We start from the raw sequence: 19,032 nt of genomic DNA, 5'->3' as shown, positions 1-19,032 counted from the left end.
TAAAAAATTGAATCATTTTCAGATTATTTATTAAAATTCCCAATTGTTTTCTGATAATACTTTTGATTTTTAACACATATATTTGCATTCTTTCTTAATTCCCTTCATGATCAAAGAGAGAACTCAGAAGAAGGACCTACCTCCTTATCAATTAACTTGCATGATTCTAACTCATATATGGTGGGACCCATCTGCCCCATCTTACAGTGATTAGAGAGGATGATAGTTAAGCTTTGGGGTGGGGGAAAGTAGTTTATAGTGGTACCAGATATTTATTACATCTTCAATAAAACATAGGCAGTATTTTAGCATCCAAAACCCCATTTCCATATGGTTTTGTTGGATAAATTTTTCCCTAATGTGACCATAAGGAAACTTGAAATATATTTTTGAAATGTTGCAGATAGTGCAGTGTTCCCTTACATATCTCTTGGCATCAGTTTTTGTATAGCAGAAATTGTAGCACACACTGGCTTTTAGCAGAGGTGCTTCACCTCTTTACAGAGTTGTGATTGTGTAATCTTATGCCAGAGACAATATAAAACTATTCCAAATGGATATTTGCTAATGACCAATTGTGTATTTGTTTCAACTGAGTTACTGTAATGTGTTTTCATGACTAAGCAGAATTTTCATGGAAAAAGTCAAATACACTCTGAATAGAAAGAGGGGAAAATATTTTATTGACCCATTGATTTGGGAGGCTGGAGTACAAAGTGAAATCTGGATGCCTGGTAGCATTCATAGCTTTGTGCAGCTGCTTTTCTGTCTTCCACTGGGAATAAAGGGTTTTCCCAAGACATTTAAGAAGAAAGTCCTTCAGCTGAGTAGCTGAATATGCATATCTTGCAATTAAAATCAATATTAACTCTTGTCATAATGCTCAATAGAAATAGTAAGCTTCCTCTTAGTAATGTCTATCTAGAGCAGCTCTGTGAAAATTAACTAAATACACAGCTGACTCATAGCAGATCAGGGGAGTGAGCAATGGTCTAACATCAGATTGTACTGACAGTGAAGGTAAGAGATCTACAAGGAATAGTTTGTCTTTCAGTTTTCTAACCTTACTTATTCCAGAGGTAATTAAAAAAAAAAAAGTCACTTTTCTATGCATCTTCCTGAAAGCTGCTCAGTACTTTGTACTGCAAATTCTCCAGTGAAAACACAAAACCCACAAATCCTCTTTTCTTTTTAAATATCTGCAGCCCTTTCACTAAAATAAAAAGGTGCCTGTGTCTGTGATGAGCTGGATTTAATAAATGAGCCTGAGTAGAGAAATGCACAAGTCAAGCTTCACAGTCACTTCAGGCTGAAAGTTCTTTACAGGCCAGAGTCCAGAACTGCCTTGGTTTAGGGAGGCAGGAGGGGAATCTCACAGTAATCTAGAAGAGATAAAAGCAAAACAAACAAAAATTTTCAGATGTAAAATCTTTGAAGAAAAGGCTTACTTTTATTCTGTTATGTAGTACACAGCAGGGTGAACAAGTGAATCCACAAGTGAACAGAGTCAGTGCTACTACAACACAGCAATTAGCTGCAAAGTTGCAGCCTGGTCCAATAGATAATCTTTCCAAAGCCATACCCCCAGTTATTGCCAAGCACGTCTTCTAACAAGACTGGAGATTTTTCCTCTGGTGTTTCTCTGCTCTTGTCAGATATCTTTAGTGTAATTTTCTCCATCTTTCTTTCCTAATACTATTTGTAACCTAAGCTGACATGACTTTGAAATGAAATGCTTAAAAATGGTTTAAGGGCAGTACACGGCAATGGAGGTGAATAAATAATTTCCTTCCTGTCATGTGACAGTCTGTGCAATCCAATTGCAAATCAGGCACTTGGTTGCATCAAGTTGTGGAGCTAAGCAATTGTGCAACTGCTAAACTGTGTTTAGCAGTAATTGTCATGAACAAGATTTAAAATTAACTAGCTGGTAGAGTTTTAAAAAACAGTGTTAAATGCTTTCCAATACTTCAGCTGCAAACACTTTTATTATATTCCCAGGTATCAAAATTTGGTCAGTACATGATTTTTTAAAATAAAGTTTACCTGTTGAATGTAAACACAAGTATAGTATTCTCCATACATCTGTTTTCCCTCTAACATTTTAATACCAATTTCTTTTAATGACCACTATTCAATCTTTAACCACAGTGATACAATCCTGTTGTCTTCAGATAGTGTTTTCCCCAAATTTGTACAGTGGTTTTCTCCCAGCCTTTTAGGTGCACAGCCTAAACCTACCATACCAACAGCTGCAAAGGTAATACTCAAAATCAGTGTCAAATGGAAGCTGCCTACCCTCAAACAAAAGATGAAACAAACCAATCCTGCCTGTACAGCTGCCCATATATTCTAAGGAAATCCAAAGCAGCATTTTATGGCACTTTCTACATCAAGAAAATGTGTGTATTAGACCACCAAAATTGAAGAAGGCTTTAAGTTCATTAATAACAGTGTAGGAAGCCTTCCTAGCTGCATTCTCAGTGTCATTGGTTGAGATTCAAAATGGACTAAAATTAGGCCATTAGACATGACAGTAGGCTGAGTGTCCATAAATTTTAGACAACTTTCTATAGGGGAATGTGTAGCCCTGAGTTATTCTCCTTCAGAGACGTGTGGAGTCCATCCGAAGCCTCAGGATGGGAATTGTAACTGGTGTAAAGCAGTGGGGACAGATGTGTCCTACACCTCTCTGAATCCAGCACTTTAGCACTGCTAAGGGTTTTCTGTCTCCATCCCAATGTGTATTGATGCACACCTTCTCTAAAGACTGTTTAATCAAAATCCTCAGCAGAGATCAGAACGAACATCCCATGCAAGTGCCCAATTAATTAAGACAGTCACTCTCTCATTACATAAAATCCAGCAGCTCTGAAAGAAGTTCAAGAGCTCTTTCTGAAGCCACACTCTACTCTGGAGTTAGCGAGCACATCTTAGGCAAAATTTGGAATTGTGCTGTGTTCTCCAAACATGAAGCTACACAATGGTCATCACCAGCACCATCACCAGCATCACTGTCTTGAATGAAGATTGCTGCTGATGTATTTTGTGTGGGGCCCAAGCCAGTAGACAGTCTGAGAAGCCTTTAGCTGCTTGAGCCCTCTAGGAGCAATAGGAGGAGAGACAGCTGCATTGCAAACCCTGGCAGGCAGCACAAAAATATCAAATAGTCCTTAAATTCCACAGCAGTCTCAAGAATTAGGTGCCACCAAGCATAATTTGAAATGTAATTTTATTATCTGGGGAAGATGAATGTTTAAAATTTAGATACCAAGAGTTAAGTGTGGCTGAACTAGGTACTATGAGTCTGTGTTTTTAACTGTAGCTCCCAAGTTTCATATTCAAGAAATCTGGACCTTTCTCTAGCAATGTCTGCATCCCATTCCTCACCAAGCCATTTTATAGGATTTTTCCAAGGGATTTACGGGATTTTTACAGTCATAAAACTGAGTCTTCCATGTGTGCATATTGACTGAGCCTCAGGAAGGGGTAAAATAGGAAGGGCAGGAGGAGGAAAAGCAAAGCATTGTGTTCCCTCAGGAAGGCTTTATCTCAGAAGAAAAACCTTACCAGCCCCACGGAGCCCTGCAGGCATCTGTACCAGGCAAACAAGGAGCACCTCTGCAGTCACCATTCCCTGGCAGCAGGAAGCAGAAAACTCTCAGCTTTTATCCATGTTTGAATCTCAGAGATGAGCTGTGACTTCTAGAAAAGATCTCTCATCCTGAGGCTAGCATCTTACCCAAAATCCTAATAAAAATTAAAAACAATGGTCTCAGATTTATAGTGCCTCATTCTGAGGAAACCCACTTGCTGCAAGAACCTCTCCCTTTCTTTAGTTGTCGTATAAATATATATCTTCCTTTCATCTAAAAGATATTTAACCATTTTCCATGCTGTTCTCAATTATAAATGAGAATGGGCCAAACCATAACCCCCACAACACTCTTCAAATGATCTTTTTTCCATTATAATTGATATTTTAGATCATTTTATAACCACCTCAGCTATAAATTCATCCCCATTATTCGTAATAAGTGCTGGCCTCATGTAAGTGTGTTGGCTGTTTTCCCAGAATAATGCTTTTGGAATGGAATGTGTTCATACTGGAGGGAGTGGAAGAGAGTGAGGGATGACCTGCAACCCTAATAATCTCATTAATAATTAATCATAGTATGAGAAGATAGAAATGTTCTCCATAGTTAATCGTGGTCTCATCCCTTTAAAACTGTGATGTAGAAATACTGACAAGGATTCATTCTACCTCTCAAACAGCTCTGCCCAGACCAGCCTGTTTGTCAGTTCAGAGCTGGCAAAATGTAAATTTGCAGCAGAACTGAGTAGTGCAGCAACAAGAGTGCAGAGAGTGGAGAATAGGCAACCCCCGAGATGGTGGGGCTTGGAGGGGAACAGGTTTGTGCCCTGAAAAAAAGGTACCACCACTGTATGTCCCCACCATGCACCCAGGCGAATACAGTGACAGTTTGCTTCCCCAGAGCCTGAAAAGGAGTCTGCACATTCCTGCTCTGCCTGTGCAAAGTGCCAGACCCAACAGCAAAGGAGTGCTGCCTGCTTCCTGCCCTACTGTGGGCATTACCTTGTTTACCAGAGGGGCTCTGAAAATTTATCAGAGCTGTTGCTCTGGCACAAAGCTTGATTAGGGGCTCACTCCCCTCAGCTGCCCTAGCTGAATGGCTGAGGCCCCTTGCTGACCCAGGTAGCTGTCTACAAACCCCTTAGGAGCACCCCCTTCCCATGCTCTGCCTGCAGCCACCACTGCTGTTCTTCCTGCAGTTCTTGGGCTGCTGGGAAGGTGAGTAGAAGAGGCAATGGGCCGGAGTGAGGTGTGGGCTCTAAACTGAAGAGGCAGGACTGCAGCAACAAGGCAATGGAGTGGCCTCAAGAGGACCATCTCCTGCAGCAGCATGTAGAGGGATAGGGTGGGAATGTAGCTGAGAGAGACTTGGGTAGGGATTGCAAGGGCAACTACTGCTGCTGTTGCAATGTATCTTGATAGGGACTGCAGCAGAGGTGGCAGCGTTGGAAAGCGGGTGAACAAATGGCTCTGCATCCCTGGACTGGACTGGGAAGCCCCTGCAGCCTGCACACTCCATGGGCTGAAAGTACATGCCTAATCTGCCAAAGCCTCCCAGTCAGCTCTCTTCATGACCATGTAGCAGCACCATATGTGCTGTAGGCAACAGAGTGAAACAAGCCAGCAGACAAGCTCAGGGAGGGCAGGGCTGGCAGTTCAGCTGCATGTCCTGGTTGGAAGTACTTGGATGAATAGGTAGGTGGCTGCAGCCTGCAAGGGCCTATGGGAGTGCAAAGTAGTGGAGTCACAAGTGATTGGCTTTGTTGCCACTGTTTTTTGAGATTAAAACTAAGCAAATAATCAAGGAAACTTGCATTACTTGTGTCCCGGTGTTGCGACAACTTGGGTTGAAAACCAAAGTTTGTAGAGCAAACATCAATCTGCCATTTCCCTACTCTCTTTTGCTTGTCTGGCAACCAAACACTGTTCTTCTAGTCCATGTTATTTGCCATAGGAAAAAAACCAAACAGAAAAATAGAGGGTAAGTTATATTAGACAACTGCAATTAATCCCCCAAATGGCATCACCACTGACCTCCAATTTCATGGATTACACATAAATTGAACTTGTATAAAGGAGCATATTGCCTCCATGACATGGCAATGGACAAATGTGATGGTCTGGGAGGAAGGCTACTGAGGTTAATGGGAGAGCACCTTTGTTATTTCTCTTTCTTGTCTGTCCCTGCACTGTGATCAGAAAAAAGGCTAGAAAACATAGAAACCATGTCCTGGACCTTAGTGATAGCTCCTCTCTCTGTCCTTTCCTTCCATCCAATACCATCTACTGTCTGTCATGCTTCCCAAGGCACCATACACCCCTATAGGGCTTTGCCTACACTGTAGGCTGGGTTACCTATTTACAACATCTTGAGTTCGTTTAGGCTTTTACTGCATTGCCAGAACTCCTCTGAGGAATGCAAGAGGAAGAAAATAATTGTCTGCAGCAGTTCATGTTGCAGAAAAATCTAATTAAATTTCAAGGATGGAGATGGTTTCCTTCCACTAAAGGCTTTCCCCTGCTGAATTGCAAAAGCATATTGCAAATAACAAAGGGGCTAAAACTTAAAAATACACCAAAGGAAAAAAGCAAACAAAAATTGCCACAAGAATGTTTTATGCCAGAAATCATTAGACAACTGCAATTGAAAGGCCATTACCAACTCCCACTATAATAAAAGACATTATAATTGTAATCTGAACAACTCGCATGACACTTTCCACATTGTATACTTATCTCTCATGGGACACATCTTGGCACTGCTGCTTATTAATGTAGGTGATAATCATGTAATGAATAGCTAGATTGATAAGAGTATATTGAGAACAGCTGCTAAAAATAGCTAAAATAACAATGCACATTATATCTTTACTGGAATCCTTGAAAAGAAACAAGAAGAACAGTCTTTAAAAATTATTTAAAATATGAAATAAAGATAACCATCACATTTAGAAAAATTGTTCCAATTAGGACTAATTTTAGGTTTCACATTTTCCTTGTTAGAGCAGGAATCTGTCCTAGTGAGCAAAACAAATCACATAGGTAATTAGGTATTGAGGAAAAGGTAGGTGTATATCTCTGAATTGTAATATCACCTGTATTTGTCAAGTTGGAAAACATACCTGTTTTAAATTAGTGCTTTTTGTGGATGACAGCGAATTCCTCTTAAAACTATCATCATTTCTCCTTCTTTTCCCATTTCAGTTATTTGGGTGTTTCCTTGCCTGGGAGACTCGAAATGTCAGCATTCCTGCTTTGAATGACAGCAAGTACATCGGGATGAGTGTATACAACGTGGGGATAATGTGCATTATCGGTGCTGCTGTTTCCTTCCTTACTCGGGACCAGCCCAATGTGCAGTTCTGCATCGTTGCTTTAGTCATAATATTCTGCAGCACCATTACTCTCTGCCTTGTGTTTGTACCTAAGGTAGGTGAATTTGTTTTGTACAGATCTGGATTTTTTCCTGCTGTTTTGTAATTATGATGTAAGATGTAGGTGTTTATCTCCTTTTCAAGTAGAGGGGAGTGTATGAATTCTTAACCAAACCCATCCATAAACTCTTCTTTCCAGACCGTGAAGGAAAAACAAAGATTCATGACATTTTGGAGAAAGTGTGAATGCATGAGCTTCTAATGCCTTTATTTTTACTGAAATTGTAACTGGGGAAACAAAGGTTGTTTTCTTTAGTTTCAATGGAATAGCCTCTATTTCTAACTTTCAGGAAATTTTTTGAGAGTAGAGATGTAAATGGAGATTCAGGGGGACAAGTCCTGTTGTCTACTATGCCGTGATTCTTCTCTTCCCTCTTCTTTTTGGTGACCGGTTATAGGTACCAAAGGAATGGCATAAAGCTGTCTCTGGGGAGTTTTAGGTTGAATATTAGGAAAAGGCTCTTCACCCAGGGGGTGATTGGGCACTGGGGAGGGATATCCAGCGAAGTGGTAACAGCACTAGCCTGATATAGTTCAAAAAGCATTTGAACAGTGCTCTTAGGCACTTGGTGTGATCCTTGGAGTGTTCCTGTGCAGGGCCAGGAGCTGGACTTCAGTGACCCAAATGGGTCCCTTCCCAGAATATTCTAAGATTCTTACATACCCCAAGCAATATCATCAAGATCTCTGTTTCTATACCTACAAAATAGTAAGATCTCTGTAGTTCACTACCATGATAAGAGATCAATTGTGTTGAAATCTCTAAGTATTCATTTATAGTGGTACAATAGGCTTTGTCAGTACCTCAGAGGAAAACTGTATGTATGCTGCAAATGACACTGAAGTTATATTTATTAATAGGCATATTAAAGGACAAAGTGAGGCACAGACTGCGAGACACATGGTTTCATTTCCTTTTGCTCTTTTGGGCTCTGAGGACAGGTTCATTGTGCTGTGTTGGAGGACTCAAGATGATACTTACAGAGGGCTGGAAGTTGATCACTTCCCTTGCAGAGCTAAGCTTTAGACATGAATATGACAGATCTCGAATGAAGGGAAAACTGGTTTCTAGGTAAACTTACTTAGCAAAGGGACTGCTAGGGAATGCATTCGTTGATTTGAAGTAAAATGTTCAATTCTATTCATTTTAAGTGGCTTGCATAAACATAGCTTATTACCCCGAACTAGATACATATGCAGTTGGGTGTCTGAAACATTTGCAAAGAAAAATGTAGGTCTTTTGCCTCTAGAATCTGTTTTTAGATTTTTCGAGTGAGTATTTATAATAGGCTCTTTATTGGACAACATCCAATCAATGTATTGAGCAAATTGTAGTCAGTAGATTCTGGTGCTAAGTGTCATCCTATCTACTGGGGGGTCAAGAACTATGTGTGTAAAAGAAGCCAAAGAGACAAGCTAATAACCTTATCTCAAAGTGTAACCACTGAAAGAAATTAGAGGCACAGGCTAGCAATAGAAGCTGATTTGTGATCTGCAAAAAAAAGTGACTTAATTCATTCTCGAGGACTGACTAAACAGGATGTTTTTGCAAATTTTGCAATTCACTTCTCAAATAATAAAAAGCCATACAGACGTGTATCATCATATTTTTATTCTGGATCTTCGGGAAGAATCACAACTTTGTTCTAAAGTGAGGGAACATTCACAAACATGGCAATAGTGTATTTTGAAACACTGCAAGATTTAAGTAGGTAAGCCATATTAAAACTCTGATGCCAAAAATACCTCCAAAGAATGTCAGAACTCTCTTCAAAGAGAATTATTAATGCTGTCCGTGCCCTTTGCCCCTTTGCTTTCATGCTCCTTTGCCCATCCTTCTCTTCTCTTGTCACAGGCTCTGAAATTACTTTTCTGATTCCTTTTTTAACCCCTTTCTCTGATCTTCTTTGAAACCCCAATTACCCTACCCTCATTTTTCCTCTCAGTTCTTTTTTACTCAAAATACAAACATGAACCATAGCCTCCTAGCATGAAGTCTTTAACCTCTTTCCGTGTATTGTCAGGATTCCAAATGCTTAGCTATTTAGCAATAAAATTCGTCATTGGATAAGGTACCAAAAAAAGATGTTGAAGCAGGGGCTAGAATGCAGCACTTCCAATGCCCATGTGAGTGTTTTCACAGCTGGAGAATTGTTCTAGCACTCGTATATGTTGTCTTACATCTCCTCTGGCTGTGCTGTGTCATGGTCACAGCACGACAGCTGGCAAAGCACTCTCCCCTCGGCCTGCTCCAGCACAGGTTGCACAGTACCTCATCTGGACACCACAGAGGATTACATCCAACACTACCTGGTTTGTACATCTAGGTAAGATGTTAGTGTGAGACAGGCACCAAATCTCTACCCTCAAGCAATTATGTCATAAATTAGTACAATCTTGGAGACTTAGGAAGATTTCTGGTGAATACTAAACCCTGTTGCTCATCAGGCACAGGGGATGATAATGAAGACCTGGAAGACAGCATTTTTTCATGTATTGAACTGACCAGACAGATGCAAGCAGTAATGTGGTTCTGAGCCAGGTGAGTGCCACTGCTTCTCTGCTATACTGAGTGAAGTGCATTCCTTTTAACTAATCTTCAGCAGTCTCTTGGGTCAACAGTGCTGAAATTCAATTTTACCCCACAGCCCTTTTATGAATCTAAATAGGCAACTACTCAACAATGTAGACACACTAAGGAATGAAACATGACGTTTTCCCCTTCCTTCTTGTCAGCTCTACTAATCTTATTTACTCACAACATGGCAATTATTATACTTGTCCACTTAAATGTCCACTTTGTCCATTGCCATTTTGTTTAGTACCAACTGCCTCAGAAAAAACCATGAGGAAAATCCCATAGCAGAGTAAGAGAGATCAGAGGAAAAAAATGCTCATTACCCTCTCCATTTAAAGGTGCAAATGTTGATAGCATTATACTGTATTGTGTTTACATTAACTGTACACATTCTTGTTATCCAAACAAAAACTTTCCAAACATTGTTAAAACCATTGTAGATTTCTGCAGTCAAGGGTATCTTGTACAAGTTAGCTACAGAATTCAAGCACCTGCTATGTATATTTTTACTGTTAGAAATGAACTGCTATGTCTAATTATTACTTTAAGGACCAAGGTTTCTGTAGTACTTTTCAGCATATCCTTCACTTCTTTAAAAGAAAAAAATCTTTCATATGCATTCTCTCTTTGTGAAGTTATTGTCACAAGCTTATCCATGTTTATGAAGCTTCCATGTCTTTCCATTTTTTCCACTCCATCCATTTTAAGACACAACACTGGGCTTACTTGTAGCTGCCCACCCATACCATTTCTGGCTGCAATGACATTAACACATTAATTCTGATCCAGTTTCCTGCAGAGCAGCAAGGCAAAATCAGTTCTAGGGATTAAAACATTCCTTTTCTGTGTGGGTAGCATTTTATGCCTATTTGCAGTTGGCTCTGTGGATATTCAACGTTGACCCTTTGTAAAAATTGAAACTGCATAGATGTAAGACAGCAAGATATAAGTTCCACTGACTTTATGGTAGAAAAATAAATTAAAAGTCTCATCTAACCTCATTCTTTGTACAGCATGAACCAACAATGTTTCCCATGGACTTTTTAATCTAGTCCACACCATGTGAATTAATTCATACACCATGTCCCTGTTGCAAAACACCCAATATTTAGCTGTGAACTCCCAGGTGAAGAAAATTCAATGGCAATACTTCTCTCATATTCATTTTGAACTTAGACTGCATCAAATTGCAGAACTTTTATATTGTAACGCTTCTGCCTGCTGCTTTAAGAAGCTTTGTAATTACCATTCTTCACCTTTAACTTCATGTAGTTTTTGGTCTGGGACTTAGACCCATCAGTTATTACAAGCAGCCTAATTTGAAACAAAGAATTGTGAGAGTGAAGACACTTCCCTCTAGGAAGGCTCAGCTACAGCAAGACACCCAGGGCCTTAAGCACTTGGGTCTTGGTTACTTCCAGATGAATAGTTCCCAACTCCTCTGAGTATCTCTACCAGCATTTGACCACATTCGCAACAGGGAAAGTTTTTTCTGATGTTGAAGTGAAAATTTTGTTTTTGGCTCGTGCCTCCCTCCCTTTCACTGCAGATCATTGAGAAAAGTCTGGCTTCATCCTCTACTCTCTTCCATCCTATATTGAATACACGTGATAATGTCATACCGCCCCAATTTCTTCCATCTCAAGGCTAAATAATCAGTCTCTACTTGTATCATCAAGGCTGAGACTTTCTTCAGTATCTTTGTGGCCCTTCTCTGGGCTTTCTTTACTACAGCTACGTCTTGTTCTGGGCAACCCAAACCTCAACACCACACCCCAGGTATGCTCTCTCTCAAGCTGAGTAGAAAGGAAGGATCACCTCCATTGCCCCAGGGTGCTGTTGGCTCATGTTCCACCACAATTTCCAATGCCTTTACTGGAAAGGTACTTTCCAGCCAAATGGCCCTTGTGCTGGGGTTTATTTCTCCTCAAGGGCAGGACTTAGTATTTCCCTTTGCCTAGCTTTATGAAATTTTTGTTGGCCCAGGCCCATTTCCTTCCAGATTGAGGAACAGCATTAGCAGCTGGCTGCCACAATCCTCTGAGCCTGTCAGTTCAGCCCAATTTGAATCCACTTCAGTGGTCTCTTGCCCAGTCACTTTATCAGTTTAACTGTGAGGATGCTCTGAGAGACAGTGTTAAATCTTTGCTTAAGTAAAGAAAAATAACTCTCTACCCTCATCTACCAGCCCAGACATCTCACTGAAGACAGCTATAAGTCAGGTTGGTCAGGCAGGATTTCTCTTTCATAAATCAACAGTGACTGCTTCTAATCATGTTCTTGCTCTTAATATGTTTGGAAATGGTTCACCAGAGGATTTACTGCAGCATCCCCCATGGACTGAGATGAAAGTGGCAAGGAGGCATTTCCCCAAATTCTTCTCTCATATCTCCTGAATGCAGTTGTGACATTTCCTTTCTTCCAATCCTCAAAAACTGCTCAAAATCAACATTGTGTTCCAAAAATAACTGAGAGTGGCCTCATGATGACATGGACCAGTTCCCTTAATCCTCAGGCATACAACTTGTCAGGTTGGCTGAGCTGGATGTATTCAATTACTTTAGAGGTCCGGAATTTCTGAAGGCAAATTTTACCAGTAAAGACTAAGGTGAAGACACAGAGCACCTTAGCCTTCTCCATCTACTTAACCACCTGAAAAATGAAATGTATCATCTGCAAGCATCATCCCAATCTGCAGCCTTGGTCTGTAAATTCATGCCCGGGACTGTGCCCTTCAGAGTCTGAGTTAGGGCCTTACTTCATGCCACTGGAGCTGCAGAACAGTTCCATGCTCTTAAGAATAAGAGGAATCAATTCCAAAATGCAGCTGTTCCACAAAATCTGGCTGGGCTGTGCATATGAAATGATTGCCCCTTCTCTCTTTTCAGACAACTCAACACCTTTGGATTTATGGTTCCCTGCCTGTCCTCTCAGAGCAGGGAGCTCCTTCAGTTTTGTCTGTATACAAATATGTATGTATATATATGTATGCTGCTTGGCAAGTAACATAAATTTTTTATTCTCTAGAGTAATCTGAGAATCTCTCTCCCTGCTGCAAAACAGCAGTAGCTTTCTCTCCTCATGTCGAGGTGGTATTTTCACATTGTCAACGAGTGTTAATTTTTACTTAGATTTGCTTAAATTAAATAAGTTTAAGGTTAACCTTTTTTTTTTTTAAGTGACTTATTTAATTTTTTTGAACAGATTTGGTTTATTTTGGGTTGCAAAAAGCTAATTAAGTTTCTGTTATCTCCAGAGTGAAAATTCCCATGAGTTTTCTCTGTTAATACTCCTGCTTCTTGTCTCTCATTGCTTGAGTGTTACTTGCAACTTGTACAAAAGGAGAAATTTCAGATATAACTGGGCTTGGGAAGAGAAGGGTTTGGTGGATTGTTTTTTTCTTGAAGAAGGAATATATCCTTTGAAAGTATAAACATATCAATGAAGAAGAAAAATACATTTGATTGAATATTAAAATATATTTTAATATACTTAAAATCCAGATAAATATCTTCTGAATTAGTTTTTTTCCTATTATTTGAATGCTTCCCTTCTCATAATCATTTTCATTCAACCTATTCTGTAAAGTTATTCAGAAATCATCTCAAGTAGTGCACATGGCAAGCAGAACTCACTTTCCAGAGTTTTAGATGTGAAAGTCAAAAAGGAGCTCTTGGTTCGCCTTTCAGTATTTTGAGATACAAAATAAATAGCTGCAAAAATAAGCCAGGATTTCTTAAGGCTTTTCAACCTTTCAGCTCATCACACTGCGAACAAATCCAGATGCAGCCACACAGAACAGACGGTTTCAGTTCACTCAAAATCAAAAGAAAGAAGATTCAAAAACATCAACATCAGTCACCAGCGTCAATCAGGCCAGCACATCTCGACTAGAAGGATTGCAGTCAGAGAACCACCGCTTGAGAATGAAAATTACAGAGGTATTGTTTACTGTATATACTGCCTAGACACTTCATTTTTCATTGTTGTTTGTTGCAATTCTGCAATCTGCTTAAAAGCTGACTGCTTTTTAGAGAAAAAAGTTAACTTTCCCCACAGAAATAACAGGAAAGAGACAGTTTATATGGGTTGCTAACTAGTACAGCAAATACATAGCAGGTGTGATGAAATGAAAATGTGCCTTAGCAAAATGGAATTAAACTTGCCCTATTTATTTGTGACAGGCCAATTACGCTGCTGTTTCACATGGACATGCTGAGCTCCACAGCTCCAAAGTGTAACCTTTACAAGGCAGCATAACAGAGATCCTCTGCCCCAGGGGCACTGAAGGGCTGTCTTTGTTCCTGTTTATGGTTGAGTTCTGAGGCTGCTGCTGCTGTTATTGCTCAGTCTCTCTCAGAGTTTGCTCAAAAACTTGCTAGACAGATTTTTACATCTTCCATGAAACAGAATTACATCTTTTCTTAAGGCAGAAAAATACCTTTATGAACGTGTGAGCTGACTCTTTTGGCACAAAGGTGGTGGTTTCTTCAGTACCTACTGGGGGAAAGGCTGGGTACATGGACTACATGAATTCCATTAGAGCTATAACATGTACCCTTATAGTTATGTCCATCCTTGCTCAGCAGACCTGAAATGATGGCAAACCAGTCGTGAAGACTGCTCAATTTTTGAGACAAGATAACCATAACTGATCATATCATAAAGAAATTAACCTTTTCTTGCTCAGTCTGTTTTCTTATACCTTGAAGAAAAACTATTTCATTGCAACAGTTATTTCTTTGCCCAGATCCTAAGTAATGACAATTGCCTGGGTAACTAAAAGATATTTACTCAGGCTGCCAAAGAGTCCAAATGTAAAAGTTATCTCTGCCTTGTTAAAGAAATTTAGTTCAGGTCCCTTTCATGTGAGAGCCTTGAAATTTTTAATGAAGGCCCAGCTGCCTGCTGGCTATTTCTGTTCCTTTACTCTACCATAGTTTTTTCCTACTAAGCCTCCTAACACGAGATCTCAGCCTGTGCCTTGCAAGGCTCATGATGGCAAGCACAGGTAAGGCTGATCAGAGCAGCCCCATTAGTGCTTGCAGGGCCCTGCCTGTTTCTTTTGGACTTTGCTTAAACAGATTAAATTCCCAGAACCAATGAGTCCAAATCAGTTTCATTGTCAAGGGGATTTGGAATGTGCCCTACCATGGCTAGCAGCTACATCTCTGGCTCATCTAGTTTGAGTTGCTGTGTCTCAGTTCTGTAAGCAATATTGTAAAGCTAAATTCAGCCCTTTTAAAACTCAGTTAAACTGGTAGTGAGTGAGGAGTACTCTGGACACCACACCCTGCACAACTGCTCCCAAGGAAGATAAGGAAATTTGTTTCCTGTAACTTTCTATTGGGGCTGTAGACAATTGAGTACAAGTCAGCCTCTGAGGAGAGCACAGGGTGCTCTGCTCAGTGCTAGAAGTGCATTCCTGGTAGAGTTGACTGCAGTCACTCACATGACTGTACAGGCCATCGTTCCCTTATATTCTCCTGTATGTTCGATAATTTGAGGGATGAAGTGGTTATAGCTATGTATGCCACAATTTTACATGTAGATGATAAATAGTTGGGAGGTTTTCAGACTGGGCTTTCTTATACCCGTATCTCTCTCCTTTCTCAGTACACCTGAATTGTTTCTACATTCAAAAGGACAGCTTCTAGCTTCTATTAAAGCTTATTCCTCTCCTATGCCCTGTGTGCAATATCACAGTTGAACACAATTTGTTACTTGTAACATTATTTTTAGAGGTATTGTAGTAGTGCTACAAGAAAACCATATTTGTCACAGTGTAGTAATTGAGTTACCACCTGCCTTCCAGTCTAATTCTAGAAAGTTGTGCCTCAGTACAGATACCTGAAGCCAGGACCCTTGAATTTTGATGGATTTGTACTCTCTGTTTTGCAGCTGGACAAAGACTTGGAAGAGGTCACAATGCAACTTCAGGACACTCCTGAGAAAACAACATACATTAAGCAGAACCACTATCAGGACCTTAATGACATTCTTAGTATACGGAACTTCACAGACGGCAAAGGTGAGTGTTAGTAAAATCCATTAGTAGCTTAACATACCAAACCTTTGAATAGCAATCTCACTGAATTGGTTTCAGAGCACTCAGACCTTGGTAAGATGGTTTAAATACTTTGGTTGATTTACTGAGAGTAACATATTAAGCTACATGGTACCCACTGAGTAGTTATTTCTGTATAAATGTCGGCTATTGTAATACACATGGTGAAGTGGGAAAATTTTAGAAGTGTACTTGTGTTCAGAAGACAAGTTTGTTGTGCTGCATGGAGAGAGGAAAGTCACAGAATTTTAAACGCAGTTTAACATGTGCTTGCCTGACTAGGATGCTGAAATCCTGCTTTTGGACACCGCTATCAAGCTCATAAAAGAGAAGCATGTAAATATTTCAGTGCTGATTTGGCTTCTAAATGCAGAATTGAAGCCACTCATGTATGAAAATTCTTCCCTAGGAACTGATAAAAAAGGATTTAATGACAACTGTAATATTCTGAAGTTGCATCTCCTGTGCCTCTTGCATCACTCCCTGAAGAAATACATGCAAGAGAATTGCTTCCATTAGAGCCATTTTGCTTTTTGAGAGGCAGTAAAATCTGGTGCATAGTGCAATAAAAGTGGAAGCCAGGACACCCACCTTCCATATCTGACTCTAGAATGGATCTACTTTGTGACATCTGGCAAATAGCTTTGTACCCCTGACTATTCCTATAGTGTGTGAAAAACTGATTGCTCTGTGTTCAGATTTCGTGTATTTAGATGTTTGCTACACTGCAAGGCTCAGGCTTCCTGCTGATGTGGCACCATAGGCTTGAGTAAGTGGGACAAAAGTTACTCCTATAAATAAATTTGAGGAATAATTTTAGAACAACAGCAACAGTTCACATATGTTTTTGAAGTATATTGAAATTTGGGTTTGATAAGGTTACTTTTTCTTGCACCTTTTGTTTTAGCCTAGGTATGTACAGGATTGTATAACATGTGGCAAAAAGAAGAAAAAGGGAGAGCTCCCAGTGTCCTTTTTGAAAGTAAAAAAAAAAAAAAAAAAAGACAGAAGAGGGGAAAGGAGGAAAAGGAAAACGTAAATAGCTACTGGAGGCGTGTGATTATTGGGCTGAGATCAGGAGCAAGAACTAACATCAGTGAGTGGGATGAGGCAGTTTGAAAGGAACACATAGAATGTTCCTCTCATGTCAGATGCTCCAGGAAAAATGATAAATCATGAATAATATTTCAAGCAGAAAAGATACATTGCATTGTGCCAAATGCCCATCTGAGTTTGGATTTTAGAAACAAAAAATGATTCTCAAGAAATACACTGGGTATAAATTTAGGATGGATGCTTCCTAGAGCAAGATGCACTCCATTAGCAGTAGGAGGCTGGCACTGAAATCAAGTATAAAATATAACCTTTCTGCACTTACTTGTGGCTATGTCTACAAAAGACATTGATGCCTAACTACTGCTTTAGCAACAGCATTCAAGATTGTCTTTGTTCCTAATTTTCCCCCAGTATAGCTCCCCAGCTTTTACATTTCTGCTGTGGGCTGCATATTTAAAATCATCTGTAAGCATGAAGCCTTAATGTCCAGATAGCTTGGAACTACTTATTACTGGGATTTACAGAGTAGATATTCTGCATACTGAAGTTGCTGGACAAAATTTTCTCAGTGGACCTACCACATAAAGCTCCACACGAAAGATGGGATGGGTGGAGAAAGATGCTTTCCTTTGTCCAGCTTTTTATGGAAAGGTTAGAGCATCCATTCACCTGGAAATGAGGAGGACCTGGATCCCAGTTTGCAGAAGGTGTTTGAAGCTTGGTTCCACACCTGGTGGCAAATACTCCACACATGCATATTATAGTGTATCTTGATTCTGGTACAAGTGACATTGAATATGCATACTTCCAGGCTCTGAGCCACTGCCATCTGCAACCCTTGCTAGCCTTTTCCTGTCCCTCCAATTCCATTTCTTCTTCCTCTTATCTTTCCACATTTCCCTGGCCCTTATCTACATCTGAATCTCCTGTCTGTTCCTCTCACTGCACCCATTCCCAATAGTCAGTCTATGTGTTTAACAGAAATTTGCCATTCCAATCAAAATAACAAGGCTTTGGAGAATTCATGCTGCTGAGTCATGCTGCTGCTGCTGTGCAGATTCAAACAGACATCACTTAAATGGTACTTAAAAAAATTCTGGCCCTTACGGCTACAGGAAAGCTAACTCTAAATGACATGGCTATGCTTTCTGTAGCTGTGCATTTCATGAGCTTTCAGTAAAGGAAAGTACAGAAACTTGAAATTATGCATCCCTGGTGGTACTTGAGTGAAGCCTCAGAATTGTAAATAATCTATTAGTGTGACCTAGAAGTGACCATCTCTCCCATCCCCACCACGCAACTGGGGAAACCAGTCCAATATTGGTTTTAAGGTGATGATGAGGTTTGTGCCATCCTTGATCTTGTGAAAAATGTGAGCTGGGAGAGCAGGAACAGGACAGTGAAGAGAGAGGCTCAAAATAGCAGCTGACTTGGAGCTAAAAATCATAGCAGATAATTGCCACATTCGTTTTGTGGTTCACTTCTGTGTGAATTGTTTTTGTAAAATACCTTGCTGTTCTGGAGGAGCTCCCACAGAGAATGCCATGTAGTGCAACCCCATTGCTATTGCTTACACAAACTCACAGCACTGCTCTTCACAGAACAGATCATAACTGGGGATTTAGGCAATGCATCTTGAACAAGCCCTAATCAAACTTTAATGTCATAGTACACTTCAGTAGGCTTCTGATCTGTAAAAATTGCCCAGAGTTAAAAATCCTAATTCCTACAGCTAAGTGCCAAAGGAGTTTGTTTGATTTGTCTCTTCCTTCCCCATCACCCTTATTTTCATCAAACATATGGCTTTAAGATTCAAAAGTGAAATTACTTCAGCCAAAATAGGTAGAAACAGCTGTGAACTTCTATATCTGCCTGACCTCAGGCAGGGTTTCATAACTTTGGGATTCCTGGTTAGTTATTAACAGCAGCAGCTCCTGGTGTATCCCAGGAGCTCTTTGCTGGCACAGGGTCTACTTCTTCACAGCACATTTCAGTACATCTCATTTAAAGAGATATTCTTTGAGACACTCATCTCTTGTTCAGAAATCCATAATGTCCCTGAGACATCTACAGCAATTGGCTGTGTAAGAAAAGCAATTAGGAAAATGGGATTTGCGGTTTATGGCTTGATTGCTTTCTTTTAATGCAGGCTTTTTAGCTGCACTGCTACATAGCTTTGAGTGGTCAAGCAGTTTTCAGCACGCTCCGTGGACTGTGGCTCTGAGACTTCAAATGGCTTCCCCAGCTGAATTTGAAAGGGCATCCCCTTAACTTCATTTCATACATTCCTCGCATGACTTTG

At 40.1% G+C, this 19,032-nt stretch overlaps 1 protein-coding gene across 1 annotated transcript in view; it reads left to right on the top strand.

Annotated features, from left to right (window-relative positions):
* Positions 1-19,032, top strand: part of GABBR2 (gamma-aminobutyric acid type B receptor subunit 2) — a 465,813-nt gene that overhangs the window by 434,111 nt on the left and 12,670 nt on the right. The window contains exons 15-17 of the mRNA XM_063398360.1: positions 6,800-7,024; positions 13,366-13,548; positions 15,509-15,638. Of these exons, the coding sequence (XP_063254430.1) occupies positions 6,800-7,024; positions 13,366-13,548; positions 15,509-15,638 (538 nt within the window). The remainder of the gene's footprint in view (positions 1-6,799; positions 7,025-13,365; positions 13,549-15,508; positions 15,639-19,032) is intronic.

The sequence above is a fragment of the Prinia subflava genome, chromosome 1 (genome assembly GCF_021018805.1).
Source record: "Prinia subflava isolate CZ2003 ecotype Zambia chromosome 1, Cam_Psub_1.2, whole genome shotgun sequence".
In the NCBI taxonomy this organism is placed as follows: Eukaryota; Metazoa; Chordata; class Aves; order Passeriformes; family Cisticolidae; genus Prinia; species Prinia subflava.
Note: the sequence above shows the minus strand (reverse complement) of the source record. Positions and strands in the feature narration are given on the sequence as shown.